A 16,541-nucleotide genomic window follows, 5' to 3' on the forward strand; every position below is an offset into this window, starting at 1 on the left:
CTCCTATAGAAAATCACATGGAGGCTGGGAATGGTAGTTCATGCCTGTAATCCTAGCATTTTCAAAGGCTGAAGCAGGAGGACCACTTGAGCCCAGGAGTTCAAGACCAGCCTGAGCAACACAGTGAGACCCCCCTCTCTACAAAAAATTTTAAAAATTAGCTGGGCATAGTGGCATGTGCCTGCAGTCCCAGCTACTCAGAAAGCTGAGACGGGAGGATCCCTGAAGCCCAGGAGCTTAAGGCTGCAGTGAGCTATGATGACACCATTGCACTCTAGCCTAGGCAACAGAGCAAGACCCTGTACAAAAAAAAAAAAAAAAAGGCAAATGGAAAAAATAAAAAAAATCTATGTCAAAGCATCAATATTAAGACCATACCACCACTCATAAAAAATATTAATTTTCCTGGTCAGGGAAAAACCTTACAATTTTCATAATTATATAGAATGAGTCCTTTAATTTAGATCTTATCAATATCATATAACAGTGGAAGATCAAAACCAAATCTATTTATTTTAGAAATAAGCCATGCTTCAAATATACACACAACCAGTATTTAGCTATAACTATACAAAGTTTTAAATAAAAATGGCATAAAATAATTTTTCTATTTGCCATGACTAGGATTCTAAAAGCAGGACATATCAGACTCTAAAAGCCATATATTGGCCGGGCGCGGTGGCTCACGCCTGTAATCCTAGCACTCTGGGAGGCCGAGGTGGGCGGATCGTTTGAGCTCAGGAGTTCGAGACCAGCCTGAGCAAGAGCGAGACCCCACCTCTACCAAAAATAGAAAGAAATTATATGGACAGCTAAAAATATATATAGAAAAAATTAGCCGGGCATGGTGGTGCATGCCTGTAGTCCCAGCTACTCGGGAGGCTGAGACAGGAGAATCGCTTGAGCTCAGGAGTTTGAGGTTGCTGTGAGCTAGGCTGACGCCACGGCACTCACTCTAGCCTGGGCAACAGAGTGAGACTCTGTCTCAAAAAAAAAAATAAAAGCCATATATTATTTAAAAAGGCATGTTTAATATTTAAATTTTATTCCATTAGAATAAAAAGGAATTTCATTATTTTCATAATATAAAATCTAACAAAATGATTTTAGCTACTAGAACATAATAACAATACTAAGAAATGCTGTACTCAAAAAAATTCATCTGGCTACTTAATATAGTGCTAAGCAACACCTATGCAAGGTAGGAAAAATTTAGAGATCTTCAAGTGACCAGATTCTGCTTTATCCAGCCCTATACTCTCAAGAACCATTGTATACCATCTCCACTCCTCAGACTTTATCTTCCCTCTTATAGAAATTATTTTCATAAAGTGAGAAACTACAAGATTAGAATCCCCTCATCTGCTGACACCAAATCTACAAATCCACCAGCATTTGCACTCATTCCTCTCACTTTTCTATTCTGCTTTCAAAGAACGGTCACTCCACCTGTGCCAAGTACCTCCATCCTACCTGCCTGCTCAAGGACTTAATCCATTGGTTATCTACTCCTCCTGTATTTTCGACTTCTGACAGGGACTTCTCAGCATTCAGATATGTTCTACCTCTCTCCCACCTCCTTTGACTCTTGCCTCTCCCTCCACATCCATAGCCCTTACCATAATTTGTAATGGTATGTATCTCCCTCACTGAATTAGAAATTGATGTTGAGTAGTACCGAGTCCATTTTGTTCACCTCTATACCCCCTACACCCAACATAGTGCCTGGTCAGTAATAGTAAAAAAATTTGCTAAATCGATGAACAAAAACACACAACTTGAATGAATGAATTTCCTATAGGTAAGTAAATGCACCGTCACTGTTGGACACATGGCAAAGATATCCTCAAGGTTACCTTGATTCATTCCCCTTGGCCAATTATTGACCAGGAGGATCATGGTTGATGGATAAACATGAACAGATAGCTGGGTGGTTTGAGAAATTCTAAAGTATACATTTGTTGTCTGCATGTAGTCACGTGCCATACTTTAGCTGAAAAGCTAAAGACAAATTTGTGCCTAAGATACAGACAAAGGAGATTCTAGAGGAGGCTCCATCCAGCTATAATATTGGTAGGAAACTTACTAATATCATCCTTCTTGCTCCTCAAATGGTATCTGTTAGGGGTTCGTTTATGGAAGGCTTCAACCTGCTGTGCAAGGGGCACATATGTAGAAGCTATTTCATCAAATGTTCTTTTCTTTCCTTGGGACAAGTTGAAAGGCTTGATAATGGTACATCCCTTAGTCACTCGGGCCTGTAAAGAGAAAAGTTGTTCCCCAAATGAATGGCTATGGAAGAACTAGGATCCACCATAAGCCACACATTCAGCACAAAGGTTCAAAAGAAAAAGGGCCTATGTAAAGCCAAGATTATTACTCTGAAGTTTGTCAGTCCTTGAGCAAGGACTATAACCAGTCTATTCCTATCCAAAAAAAAAAAAAGAAAAGAAAAAAAGGAAGAAAGGATCTAGCACTTCACAAATTGTCTGTTCTGTAACAGTAAATAGGCAATTCTTCTCCAAGCACGTCAATGTTTTGAAGAAATCCAGAGCAAACTATTTTAAAATTTAAAGGGGGGAAAAAGCTGCAAAGACATCCCACCCTCAATTCCATTAACAAAAAATTGATTGGAGGCCAGGTGTGGTGGCTCATGCCTGTAATCCTAGCACTCTGGGAGGCTGAGGCAGGAGGATCACTTAAGGTCAGGAGTTCAAGACCAGCCTGAGCAAGAAGAGTGAGACTCCCTCTCTATTAAAGATAGAAAAAATTAGCCGGATGTGGTGGCGCACACCTATCGTCCCAGCTACTAGGGAGGCTGAGACAGGAGGATCCCTTGAACCTAGGAGTTTGAGGTTGCTATGAATGAGGCTGGTGCCACAGCACTCTAGCCTGGGCAACAGAGGAGACTCTGTCTCAAAAAATAAATAAATACGTAAATTGACCGGACTTCTCAGTCTGCATCCAATCAGGTAGCTGAATCAGCAAAATCCCCCCATATGTCCCCCCAAACTGACTGATGAAGAAGCCTACTTCCTGGATCCTTGGCCCTTTCTTAGGGGATCATTAATTTTGATAAAACTGGTCTCCACTTGGAAGCAAAACTCTTCAAAGACCTGTATCTCAAAGGAAGAAACACAACCTCAGAGTTTACAACTGCAAAGGACTGACTTCAAAAAATGATGATGCTGACTACAAATGCAAGTAAAGATTATAAGCACTAGACTTTTAGTTAAGATTGTTATTGGTTTTTTTTGGTACTTTGGTAACAAAACTGCACAGGATTTCAGTGGTCTGCCTCAACCCCATTTTCCCATAAGCCCTGTATAGTCTCAATTCAGTTTTCACCGCAACTTGGTAAGATGGTTCCCAAAAAGGTAGAGTGATTTGTCCTAGAATGATTTGTCCAAAATCACATAGCTAACAGGGGGCAACGTAAGGATTTAAAACTACCCTAATTAAAAACATATGCTTCTCTCCATTGTACTATTATAGTAAACACAAATGCTACACCTGAAATCCTAACTGAATTAGTAACAGGAATATTCATTTAGTCCATTAACTTACGGGAGATGAAGGATGCTTTCGAAGTTCAGATGTAAAGTTCACTTCCTTATACTCTTCTTGGTTCTTAGGATGTTGTTTAATACGCTCATCTGTGCGAAAGTGGAAGTCAACTGATTTGGTTACCTGGCTCACTAATTTCTTCACAGGTTGCCCTGATAAGGAAGTAAAACACAGAGATAACATTAAGAATAGGAAACATCAGTAAATCCCCTTTTAATACAATCCTTTTAGTATTTCTATTACCATGGATCTAACTTCATTCACTATTTACATGTAACCCAAAACTTGCAACAGTCCTCAAGGACACCAATATATGTGTCATATTCATTGAGTACTAATAGGTTTGAGGCCCTTCAGGCAGATGCAAACTATAAAGAGGCAGCATAGGCAAGAAGAAGCCCATCTCCCAGGTGTGGTCAAAGCGCTGGAAGAACAGAGTAACTGGAACACTTCCCAGGAAAAGTGATGGATTGACTTTAAAAGCACACTTAGCTCTAAGAAGAAAACCCCATAAACTTCAGGGGTGTTTTTTTAGCCCAGTAATGAGGGCTTTATAGCTATGATTCCGCCAATAATAATTGTGCGCCAGAGCAAAGCAGAACTGTGACCCTTCAGCTCCTTCATCATACTTTTCCTCCATAGATACAAACTGGATGTCACTCAGTTTTCTTTTCCTCTGCCTTTAGGATAAAATGAGAAAACAACAACAAACTGGCCTGTCCAATTACTTTATCTTCTATCTCAATCCTAGTTCCTTCTTTTTCTAAAACAAAGGAGAGGAATAGCATGCTCTAAGAAAGGACCAATGTATATAACATGTTCCAGGGAATGAGCATTGCGATATGGATGGAACCCACATCCAGCCTTCTAAATAAACACATCTTTTTATGCTGACTACTATGAAAGCCTTTTTTTGCTTTAGGGACCTCAAAAAAAAAACCCTACCAAGATTATAAGAAGCACCCCTCATAAATCAGACTCAACCAGAGCCAAGCTGACCTGCTCCTGCAAGAGCAAGTTTCTTGAATTCTTCATTCTTTTTCCGCATCTCCACCACCTCCTGCTGCATTTTCATTCTCTTCTCCAACTCTTGCTCCTCAGTACTTTTTAGAACCTTCCGCCTAAAGGACAAATCAGCAAAGGAGATAAGAAAAGAGAAGAGAAAGGGGCTCAATGATTCAAAGTACCTACAGGCATTATATAATGTTTTTGACTTGTGATAAAATTACCATCAAAAACAAAAAATATTATCTAATAAACAGATACTGGCTTAATTATATGACACTATAAAAAACTCAAGATGCAAACTACTGAAAAAATTTCAGAAAAATAGCTAAAACAGACTTAGAAGACATTATAAGAGATCCAGAAATCTGACTATATAATGATTAGCTTTTATGCCACAAGGAAAAAAAATTTAAAAATGAGTAGAGGCCAGGCGCAGTGACTCACGTCTGTAATCCTAGCACTTTGGGAGGCTGAAGTAGGAGGATCACTTGAGGCCAGGAATTTGAGACTAGCCTGGTCAACATAGTGAGACCTTGTCTCAACAAAAAATAGTAAAATTAGCTGAGCATGGTGGCACACCCCTGTAGTCCCAGCTACTTGGGAGGCTGAGGCAGGAGGATCGCTTGAGCCCAGTAATTTGAGGTTACAGTGAGCTAGGCTGAGGCAGGAAGATCGCTTGAGCCCAGTAACTTGAGGTTACAGTGAGCTAGGATCCGCTGCTCTCTAACTAGAGCAACAGAGTGAGACCCTGACTCAAAAACAAACAAACAAAAAACAGTAGAATGCGGAACATATTTGCAAAGGTGGCAAAGGGTTAATATACATAAAATAACTGTAATAGAACAGACGTAGAAGTAAAGCCAACTAGGGATCAAATCTCAACTATGTCATTTCATTTTCTGCCGACATGATCTTGAGAAAACTATTTAACCTCTCTGTGCCTCAGTTTTCTCCACTGTAAAATGAGGAATAAAAATATTCATGCTCATAGAATATCCACAACTGTTAAATCAGATGTTTCTGAAGTGCTTGACACATGGTAAAGTGCAATATAGAGTAACCATTCTTAGTAATGAGAATATCACTAACACCACTTATAGATAAATAAAAAAGGAAACAGACAATTCACTAAAGAGAAAATATGGAGGTGATGTTTATAACAACAATATAGTCTTGTCAGCAAATAAAAATTAAAATAATTTGATGCTGGGAGTTGGGGGGAATGTGGAGATGATGGTCAAAGGATACAAAATCTCAGACAGCTGAGATCTATTGCATAGTGTGATGAATATAGTTAATAATGGTGTATTGTACATTTCAAAATTGCTAAGAGAGATTTCAAATGTTGTCACCACAAAAAATAAGTATTTGAGGTGACAGATATGTTAATTATCTTGATTTAATTATTCTACATTGTAGCCATAAATCATAACAGCACTTTATACCCCATAAATACAATTATAAAATTATCAATTTACAATGAAATTTTTAAAAATAATTTGGTACCATCAATATTATATCAATTAAATTTGAAGCAATTATAAAAGTTAAAAAATACAGAAGAGACTATATTTTATATTTGAATAAAAATAATCAAAGCTAATGGCACTGTGATTTGGTACTTTTATTTCAGAAATAAAACTGACAATAAATATCAACACCCCTAAAACCAGTCATACCCTTTGATCAAGGAATTTCTCTTTCTTTATTCTGAGACTATACAGAAATGGCTCTGCATGTAAAGTTACTCACTACTATAGTAAAACTTGGAAACTACATTTTCAACAGGAAATGATTAAATATAATTTGATAGAATATTAACAATCTATCAAAAAAGGATAAATGTGAAGATTTTGTGGCAGCACAGAAAATAAATGAAGTCTCATGGTAAATGAATAAAGCAGAACCCAAGTTTATTTATTAACTGACTGTCAAATTTCCTAAGTAAATTAACATGTTACTTAGGAAAAAGCCAGAAGAGAGCTTGGAAAAATGAATGCTGTTCTATAGGTAGTACAAATCTTTACTTTTTCCTTTTATATTTATTTTAAATTTGCTTTAATAGTCTGTTTTTCTCACTGTTTAAGATTTGAGCATCCTCTAGGACACATGTAACAGTTCATCTCACCCTAGTCAAAGCTTTAGGAGTTTCCCAAGCTCCAGGTGCACCAAACAGATTGCAGATGTACATTTTGTAATTTTACTCTATTCATTCTGAAGTTTAAATTCAGGAAAGAAACATACCTTACAGGTAGTATACGAGGCACAGTATGTCTGTCCTTGGCTTTCTCTGGGGAAGATTCATTCTTTTCAGAAATATCTTCATGAGCACTGCCTTCTTCCTCCGGCTTCTTTTTCGTGTTAGAACTTGAGTTTAAAGGACAAAAAATATACTCTCAATTCCCTAAAGCATATTTCACACCACCCTCCTCCCCAGATGTACCACATGTGGCTTAAATTTTCTCATTCTTTAGGATAACAAGCATGCTTCAACCACAAGATTCTTCCAATAGTATCATTAGATCATATATTCCAATGAGTAAACTTCAAGAAAGCCAACAGAAGTCAAGGTTAGAGTTGTCTAGTGGTGGTTCAGGAGAATAAGGAGGGATTCTACCTGCTCACCATCAAATGAACAAACCACAGTTAGTTGCCTTCCCAATCTAGTCTATCTCTTTCTTATCAATAGAACTCCAATTTGGGGGGAAGCAGCAATGCGCCAGACTACAAGTAAGTATTATGCTTGTTTTGACAGCCTCTACTTCAACTAGAGGACCCAAGTGATACAGTCTGGGCAACTGAGATATAATTTAAGGGTTTCTGGGAAAGATTTCACTTTCCTGATATGGGTGCTACCCCTCTACGATACTCTCCTTCTCTTGAACATAGATGTGATACCTAGAGAAACAGCAGCTATCTTGTGACAATGAGGCAATAAGCAAAGGCAAAAAGCTAAGAAACACAGAGCAGCCATCTTGAGCAACAAGTATGAAAATAAAAAGCTAAGGATTACTAACTGATCACAACCAGTTACAGATTTCTTTATTCCTTCACTATTGCCACTGTTTCACTTGACTAGGCTTTAAAAAAAAAAAAAAAAAAAAGCTAAGAATCAGAGATACTAGGTTTGGCATCTTTCGGCCACTGAACCAAAGCAAACTACTTTTAGACTTCTGTGAAACACATAAGTCATTATTAAACCACTCTACTTGAATAGACTATTCCTTGAAGGAAAACACATTTCTAACTGATAAAAATAAGACCAAGCAGCACCATATATTCAGCTTGTTATTAACCATAGAAGCAAACAGGGGAAAAGTATAAACCAATTAAGATTTGAGCACCCTATAGGACACATGTAATAATTCACCTCACCATGGTCACAGTTTTAGAAGTTTCCCAAGCTCCAGGTGTATCCAATAGACTGCAGATGTACCCATTTGTAATTTTACTCTGTTCGCTCTAAAGTGTAAATTCAGGAAAGAAACTTACCTTACAGGTGCTATGCAAGGCACAGTATGTCTGCCCTTGGCAGTAAGAAGTTGTGGCTACTTACACTTTCATTTTTTTAAGGGGTGGAATTTCATCAATGACTACAGGAGTAGCACATCTTTTGGCTTTCATTTTTACATGGTCTTTTTCTTTCTGTTCCAAATCCTTCTGAGCAGAGAGTCTAATAGATCTTCTACGACAGAAGAATTGACAAAATGTATCTATAGTGAATATATCAACTACAGATATGCAAACATTCGTCAGAAATGTGAAAGGATGTCAAATTATAAGGAGCAATAAAAAGTTAATGTTATCTCCACTCTAAAGATCTAATCTCTCTTCTCTTGCTGATAGCTTTTGAAATTCAACCATAAAATTTTGGTACTTAAATCCATTGATGTTTGTAAATTAGACATTAATAAAGCTGATTAAAACAAAAAAAACTTGCCAGACATCACCTAGTACAACCCCCTCCTTTCACAGGTAAAAGTCCAAAAAGATGAGGTGACTTGACTCTGTTAGTCACCCTGTTAGTAACTGGTCGCAGCTAGTTACTTTCAGACTTGAAATTAGACATCAGATCTCCTAGAAATTGACTAAGGTATTTATTTTCACCTTTTTCTTTTAGCTGCTCCCCCTTACCCCTTTATTTTTTTTGGTAAAATCTAACACATAACAAAAAAGGGAACAAAACAAAAATAAATAGTTAGATGATTACAAAGTGAAGACTCACAAAATCACCATCTAGACCAAAATACAGAGCACTGATGACCACTGCTATCTTCACTTTCACAGTAATCATTACCTTTTCCTTACTGTTTTACCAAATAAGCAAATAAACATGAATTCCATAAACATGCTATGTTAGTTTTAGGCAAAAACAGTTTCCATAATGTAATGAGACTGCTGCAAGTATTCTTTCCTGTCTGATTTATTTCACTCAACATTGTTTGTTTGTTTGTTTGTTTTTTGAGACAGAGTCTCACTCTGTTGCCCAGGCTAGAGTGCCGTGGCGTCAGCCTAGCTTACAGCAACCTCAAACTCTGGGCTCAAGCAATCCTCCTGCCTCAGCCTCCCGAGTAGCTGGGACTGCAGGCACGCGCCACCATGCCCAGCTAATTTTTTCTATATATTTTTAGTTGTCCGGTTAATTTCTTTCTATTTTTAGTGGAGACGTGATCTCACTCTTGCTCAAGCTGGTCTTGAACTCCTGACCTTGGCGATCCTCCAGCCTCAGCCTCCCAGAGTGCTAGGATTACAGGCGTGAGCCACCACGTCTGGCCTACTATGGTTAATTTTATGTTATATGTATTTCACCTCGATAAAAAATAAACTAAAATAAAGGTGAAATTTGCTCAGCTGGCAGCCAGATAAAGAAAAGAAAAAAAAAAAGAAAGGTGAAATAAAGACATTTTCATAAACAGAAACTGAGAGAATCTATCATGCATGAGCAGACCTACACTACAGAAAATGCTAATGAAATTTTTCAGGGTGAAGGAAAAGGACACCAGATGATAATTTGGATTTAGAGGAAGGAATGATGAGCACCAGAAATAATAAGCAGGTAAATATATGTATTATTGCTTCCCTTAATGTCATTAAAAGACATATGGCTATATAAAGCAGCACAAAGGATGGGGAGGAGAGGGACTACATATATTCTTGCAAGGTTACTATATTCTACCCAAAGTAGTTGATTCAATATTAACTTTAAATGAACTGTGAAAAGTTAAAATATGTGTATTATAATCATAGAATAATAATTTAAAAGAAAAAATGGCAAAGAAATATAGTTCAAAAGCCAATAGATGAATTAAAATACTAAAAAATATTTTGAGGCCGAGTGCAGTGGCTCATGCCTGCAATCCTAGCACTCTGGGAGACTGAGGCAGGAGGATCGTTTGAGCTCAGGAGTTCGAGATCGGCCTGAGCAAGAGCGAGACCCCATCTCTACTAAAAATAGAAAGAAATTAGCTGGACAACTACAAATATATAGGAAAAATTAGCTGGGCATGGTAGTGCATGCTGGTAGTCCCAGCTACTTGGAAGGCTGAGGTAGAAAGATTGCTTGAGCCCAGGAGTTTGAGGTTGCTGTGAGCTAGGCTGACACTACAGCACTCTAGCCCAGGCAACAGAGTGAGACTCTGTCTCAAAAACAAAAATTAAATTAAATTAAAAGATGAAAAATATTTGAATGATACAAAACACAGAAAAGGAAAAACAGAGGTACAATAATAGCAACCAAAAAATGAGATGAATACAAAACCAATAATGCCAGATCTAACCTAAACAAATCAGTAACTATAGTAAATACAAATTGCAAACATTCCAAGCAAAAAGCAAAGATTATCAAATTGGATTAAAAAAAAAGCAAGAGCCAACTAAGTGCTGCCTACAAAAGATGCACTTTTAAATCAAAAGCAAAAGTAGGTTGAAAGTAAAAGGATAAAGATACTATGCAAACACAACCACAAGAAAGCTTAAGTAATACCAGAGAACAAAGAGATACATTTGACATCAGGAACATGTAACAGTTATATCTATACAAGGACTTTAGAACCAGATTGATAAGGGTTTGAATCCTGGCTCTGAAATAAACTTGCCTTAGGCAAGCAACTTAGTATCTCTGAGTCCTTCTCTATAAACTAAGCATACTACCTACAACTCATAAATATTATGAGAATTAAAACAGGTAACATAAAGAGTCTAATGTAGTATGGATACATAGTACGTGCTCTGTCCAGTAACTACTCCTTGAACATTATTATTATAACCACCACTTTTGAGCCCCCAAACAGTCTTACCTCTGTGGCTGGGCTGGAGTCTTTCTTGATATGGCTCCCTCAACTTGCACGGAAGAACAAGCATTTGATGAAATGGATTGTTCCACAAGATTTTCCTTTTCTGCCTCTTTGTAATAAGTGTTGTCAACTGCAAGAGACCAAAAACTAGTCAGCAGTCAAATCCCAAGGAAAATAGAGATGACAGACATAAATATATTAATATATACATATGACTTAATACAGAACTCTAGATTTATTTTTCTTTTTTTGTGACATCATCTGTTACACGTCAGAACCCTAGATTTAAAATTATGTGTGTGTACATATATAAATAGTATATATATATATGATGTGTACATATATATATAAATATCCTTCCTAAGCAATGGAACCCTTAGTTCCAGTGAAATCTTCTGCAGAAGACCAGTTTATAAAACTACTTTGGTTGAAACAGAATTTAAGTATCAAGGGACCTGCCTATTTGCCAACCTAAGGTACCACCTTAAAAAAAACATACATCCTAGGTGGGGTGCAGTGGCTCACACCTGTAATCCTAGCACGTTGAGGAGCCAGGGCGGGAGGATCCCTTGAGGCCAGGAGTTTAAGACCAGCCTGAGCAACACAGCAAGACCTCGTCTCTATAAAAAAATTTTTAAAAATTAGCCAGCTATGGTGGCATACACCTATAAACCCAGCTACTCAGGAGGCTGAGGCAGGAGGATCACTTGAGTCCAGGAGTTTGAGGTTACAGTGAGCTATGATCACACCACTGCACTCTAGGCTGCATTATAGACGAAGACCCTGTCTCAAAAAAAAAAAAAAAAAAAAAAAGAGTAGTAATCCTAGCACTCTGGGAAGCTGAGGCGGGAGGATCGCTCGAGGTCAGGAGTTTGAGACCAGCCTGAGCAAAAGCGAGACCCCGTCTCTACTAAAAAAGTAGAAAGAAATTACATGGACAGCTAAAAATATATACAGAAAAAATTAGCCGGGCGTGGTGGCACATGCCTGTAGTCCCAGCTACTCAGGAGGCTGAGGCAGGAGGATCGCTTGAGCCCAGTAGTTTGAGGTTGCTGTGAGCTAGGCTGACGCAACAGCACTCTAGCCTGGGCAACAGAATGAGACTCTGTCTCAAAAAAAAAAAAAAAGGATAAAACAGGATATCCATATATAGACCCCCATCCCTCACTACGTACAAAAACCAACTCAATACCAGACACTGTGGCTCATGCCTGTAATCCTAGCACTGTGGGAGGCTGAAGCAGGAGGACTATTTGAGCTGAGGAGTTCAAGACCAGCTTGAGCAAGAGCGAGACTCCGACTCTACTAAAAATAGAAAAATTGGCCAGTCATCAAGGCGTGTGCCTATAGTCCCAGCTACCCAGGAGGCTGAGGCAGGAGAATCACTCGAGCCCAGGAGTTTGAGGTTGCAGTGAGCTTTGATGACACCACTGAAATGTGGTATAACTGAACTGTTACCTGGGGTAACACAGCGAGACTCTGTCTCAAAAAAAAAAAAAAAAAAGTTCCTTATGTTCTGATCAAATAGACAATATTCTGCAGGTTTAGTAACCTCCAGCGTAAATGTCAATCATCTTTTAAAATCAGACACGTTACTCAAAGAATTCTTGTACACTAGCAAGAAGGCAAGCAGTAAACTCTTCTCTTCTGCTATTTTGTTTCCCAGACAAACATAGGTTATGTTAAATCTTGTAATAAAAAGAAAACAGTTAAGTATCTGGCAATAAAATTCTAAATTAGCTTAAGTTCCAACAGATTGTTAGTTTTATACATTCATCATGAAATGAATTAGCCCATTTCACCAATAAACCAAGGAATATAGCATTTAAGTAATTTTCCCAGATTGTCAGGCTCCTAATACACTGTTCCACCATTCTACCAAGGAGCTTTTTTTTCTAAGGTGTCTTCTTACCTGGTCTCAAAGGTGTAATAATAGCTTGCTGAAGATTAGCCTTTCTCAAAGGAGTTTTACCCTGAAAAAGCCCTGCTGTCCCATTCTTCCCAAGAAACTTATTCTCCAAATTGGCCTTCTCCTCTGTGAAAAGGTAAGATCATCATCGTCCAAACAATCAGCAAAGGATCCAAACAAATTAGTACCATGAACTTAAAATAGGGGCTAACGCCCCCTACCGGTATACTTCCAACTCATTTGTCAAGTACAAGTGGGTTCCAGCAATGAAAAATAAATGAATACACAATACACTCCACAGATAGACTGTAAAAATAATCACTAAAACACTGGCAACATTGAACAATGCATTACAGAAAAGGAAAAGTGCAGATTCTGCATTGTGAATAATTTCTTATCTTTGCTTTGATACACATTTAGGTCCATACAAGCATGGATTGGCCTTATCTACTCCCTAAATACATCATGTTCCTCTTAAGAAAACTGTAGCCACCAGGATCTGTAGGGCTTACAAGGGACATCTTATAGTCGTATAGATCTTCTTTCTCAATGGGGTGATGAGTGGGGAATGTGGGGTGCATAAGACTGGAGCACAGCTAGGTTCTCTCAAGAAATTTTAGCATAGGTTATACTGTGCCCAGAAGTCAGTGCAAAGCAGTGAAAGGTCTGTTCTATCAACAGCCTACTGATAGGCAGGGCGTCAGGAACGCAGTGAGACCAAGCAATAACACACTCTGATTGCAACTGTGTAAAAAGATATGATTATTTGATGAAAAAAATTGGAAAGTAATATCTTAGAACTAAGGTAGTTTTGAAAACTAGTGGGATCAATTTTTTCCTTCCAAACTACATTTAATATATTGTTATGCTAATATTTCCTTTTTTTTTTTGAGACAGAGTCTCGCTTTGTTGCCTGGGCTAGAGTGAGTGCCGTGGCGACAGCCTTGCTCACAGCAACCTCAAACTCCTGGGCTCAAGCGATCCTACAGCCTCAGCCTCCCAAGTAGCTGGGACTACAGGCATGCGCCACCATGCCCGGCTAATTTTTTCTATATATATTTTAGTTGGCCAGATAATTTCTTTCTATTTTTAGTAGAGACGGGGTCTCGCTCTTGTTCAGGCTGGTCTCGAACTCCTGACCTTGAGTGATCCACCTGCCTTGGCCTCCCAGAGTGCTAGGATTACAGGCGTGAGCCACCGCGCCCAGCCCTGATTTATCTTAATAAGGAGGATGGAGGCCAGGCACAGTGGCTCACACCTGTAATCCTGGCACTCTGGGAGGTCAAGGCAGGAGGATCACTTGAGTTTGAAATTGCTGTGAGCTAGGCTGATACCATGGCACTCTAGCCTGTGTGACAGAGCAAGACTCTGTTTCAAAAAAAAAAAAAAAAGAAAGAAAGAAAGAAAAAATTGGCTGGGCATGGTGGCATGTGCCTATAGTTGCAGCTACTGTGGAGGCTGAAGCAGGAGGATCATTTGAGCCCAGGTGTTTGAGGTTACAGTAAGCCATAATGATGCCATGGCATTTCAGCCCAGGCAATAGAGCCAGACACAGTCTCAAAAAAAGAAAACACTTTAGGAGGCAAGGTGGGAGGATTGCTTCAGGCCAAGAGTTCAAGACTAGCCTGGGCGGCCAGGCGCGGTGCCTCACACCTGTAATCCTAGCACTCTGGGAGGCCGAGGTGGAAGGATTGCTCGAGCTCAGGAGTTCAAGATCAGCCTGAGCAAGAGCGAGATCCAATCTCTACTAAAAATAGAAAGAAATTAGCTGGACAACTAAAAATATATATAGAAAAAATTAGCCGAGCATGGTAGCGCATGCCTGTAGTTCCAGCTACTCGGGAGACTGAGGCAGAAGGATTGCTTGAGCCTGGGAGTTTGAGGTTGCTGTGAGTTAGGCTGACGCCACGGCACTCTAGCCTGGGCAACAGAGTGAGACTCTGTCTCAAAAAAAAAAAAAAAAAGACTAGCCTGGGCAACACAGCAAGATCCCATCTCTACAAAAAAATGAATTTGGAGAGAGGTGGTGGGAAAGAGATGAGCATAGGTATAAAGTGCAACACAAAAGATCCTTGTGATGTTAGAGCTATTCAATATTTTGACTGTGATGGCAGATACACGAAGCTATACAGGTAACAAAATTGCAGAGAACTTAATATGCATACACAAAAAAAATGCATACAAATAAAGCTGGGGAAATCTGAGTAAGACTGGTGGATTGTCAATTGCAAAGATGTGAAAACAACCCAAGTGCCCATCAATACATGAGTGGATTAATAAAATGTGGTATATGTATACCATGGAGTACTATTCAGCTACAAGAAACAATGGTGATATAGCACCTCTTGTATTATCCTGGATAGAGCTGGAACCCATTCTATTAAGTGAAGTATCCCAAGAATGGAAAAATAAGCACCACATGTACTCACCATCAAATTGTTTTGTTTTGTTTTGTTTTTGAGACAGAGTCTCGCTCTGTTGCCCAGGCTAGAGTGCCATGGCGTCAGCCTAGCTCACAGCAACCTCAAACTCCTGGGCTCAAGCAATCCTTCTGCCTCAACCTCCTGAATAGTTGAGACTACAGGCATGCACCACTATGCCCAGCTAATTTTTTTTTTCTATTTATTTGTAGTTGTCCAGCTAATTTCTTTCTATTTTTAGTAGAGACAGGGTCTCGCTCTTGCTCAGGCTGGTCTCAAACTTCTGACCTTGAGTGATCCTCCTGCCTCGGCCTCCCAGAGTGCTAGGATTACAGGTGGGAGCCACCGCACCTGGCCTTCAAATTGGTTTTAACTGATCTACACCTAAGTGCACGTATAGGAATAACATTCATCGGGTGTCGGGCAGATGGCAGTGGGGAGGAGAGGATGGGTATATACCTACATAATGAGTGCGATTCGCACCATCTGGGGGATGGACACGCTTGAAGCTCTGACTGAGGGTGGGGGCAAGGGCAATATACATAACCTAAACATTTGTACCTCCATAATATGTTGAAAAAAAAAAAAAAAGACTGGTGGATTGTATCAATGTCAATATCTCAGTTGTGGTATTATACTCTATGCCCAATGATAACAGACAAAGTCATTATGTGGCTGGCATCACTATATTCAGGTTTCAGTCCTAGAGTTTCAGTGAACATTGTTTCATCTGGATTTTCCCATGTATCTCTAAAGCCTAAATATTTGTCATTGTGAACTACAAAATAACATTGATTTTTACTTCTAGTTCATTACTAAAATACAGAGCATTTCAATTATTTCTATCATAATATGAATGACAAAGTGCCTTGGTATAGAAAGGAGTTTATATTTTATTTTCTTGCAATCCCTTCTATTTTTGAAAAGTCCTCAGGATAAAGCAAGCCACTAATCTTTAAAATGGCCAGAGATCCTAGGTGTGCGTGCAGACCTCCAGCCCCCATCCCCTCAAAAAAAGGCCAGAGAAAGCAGACACTTACCAAACCATGAATCTACGTTTTCAGTATCTTCCTCATCACCCAAAGATGTAAAATTGATGAAGTCCATGGGGGCATCATAGGAATAAGAGGTTTCAACTTGTGACATTGCTCCCCACTGAGCACTCTTGCAAGAGTATTTGGATCTCTTAACAGGTGACCTTCTGGAGAAAGAAATGGTTCAGAAACTTAGTTGCACATTAATCTGAGGTATTGATTGCCCACAATTACTTTAGTTTTAGGATCATGTTTGCAATTTTGTAAATCACCCAGAATTTACTGAAAATGTGCCTCACTTTTTCTAATC

At 38.9% G+C, this 16,541-nt stretch overlaps 1 protein-coding gene across 2 annotated transcripts in view; it reads right to left on the minus strand.

Annotated features, from left to right (window-relative positions):
- Positions 1–16,541, minus strand: part of TPX2 (TPX2 microtubule nucleation factor) — a 54,350-nt gene that overhangs the window by 22,833 nt on the left and 14,976 nt on the right. For both annotated transcript variants that reach the window (XM_069495448.1, XM_069495449.1), the window contains 8 exons: positions 16,238–16,398; positions 12,781–12,903; positions 10,872–10,998; positions 8,132–8,260; positions 6,820–6,942; positions 4,567–4,688; positions 3,568–3,719; positions 2,087–2,258 (listed from right to left, as the gene is read on the minus strand). In XM_069495448.1, coding sequence (XP_069351549.1) covers positions 2,087–2,258; positions 3,568–3,719; positions 4,567–4,688; positions 6,820–6,942; positions 8,132–8,260; positions 10,872–10,998; positions 12,781–12,903; positions 16,238–16,343 — 1,054 coding nt within the window. In that variant the 5' untranslated portion in view covers positions 16,344–16,398. The remainder of the gene's footprint in view (positions 1–2,086; positions 2,259–3,567; positions 3,720–4,566; positions 4,689–6,819; positions 6,943–8,131; positions 8,261–10,871; positions 10,999–12,780; positions 12,904–16,237; positions 16,399–16,541) is intronic.

This window comes from Eulemur rufifrons, chromosome 20, assembly GCF_041146395.1.
Source record: "Eulemur rufifrons isolate Redbay chromosome 20, OSU_ERuf_1, whole genome shotgun sequence".
In the NCBI taxonomy this organism is placed as follows: domain Eukaryota; kingdom Metazoa; phylum Chordata; class Mammalia; order Primates; family Lemuridae; genus Eulemur; species Eulemur rufifrons.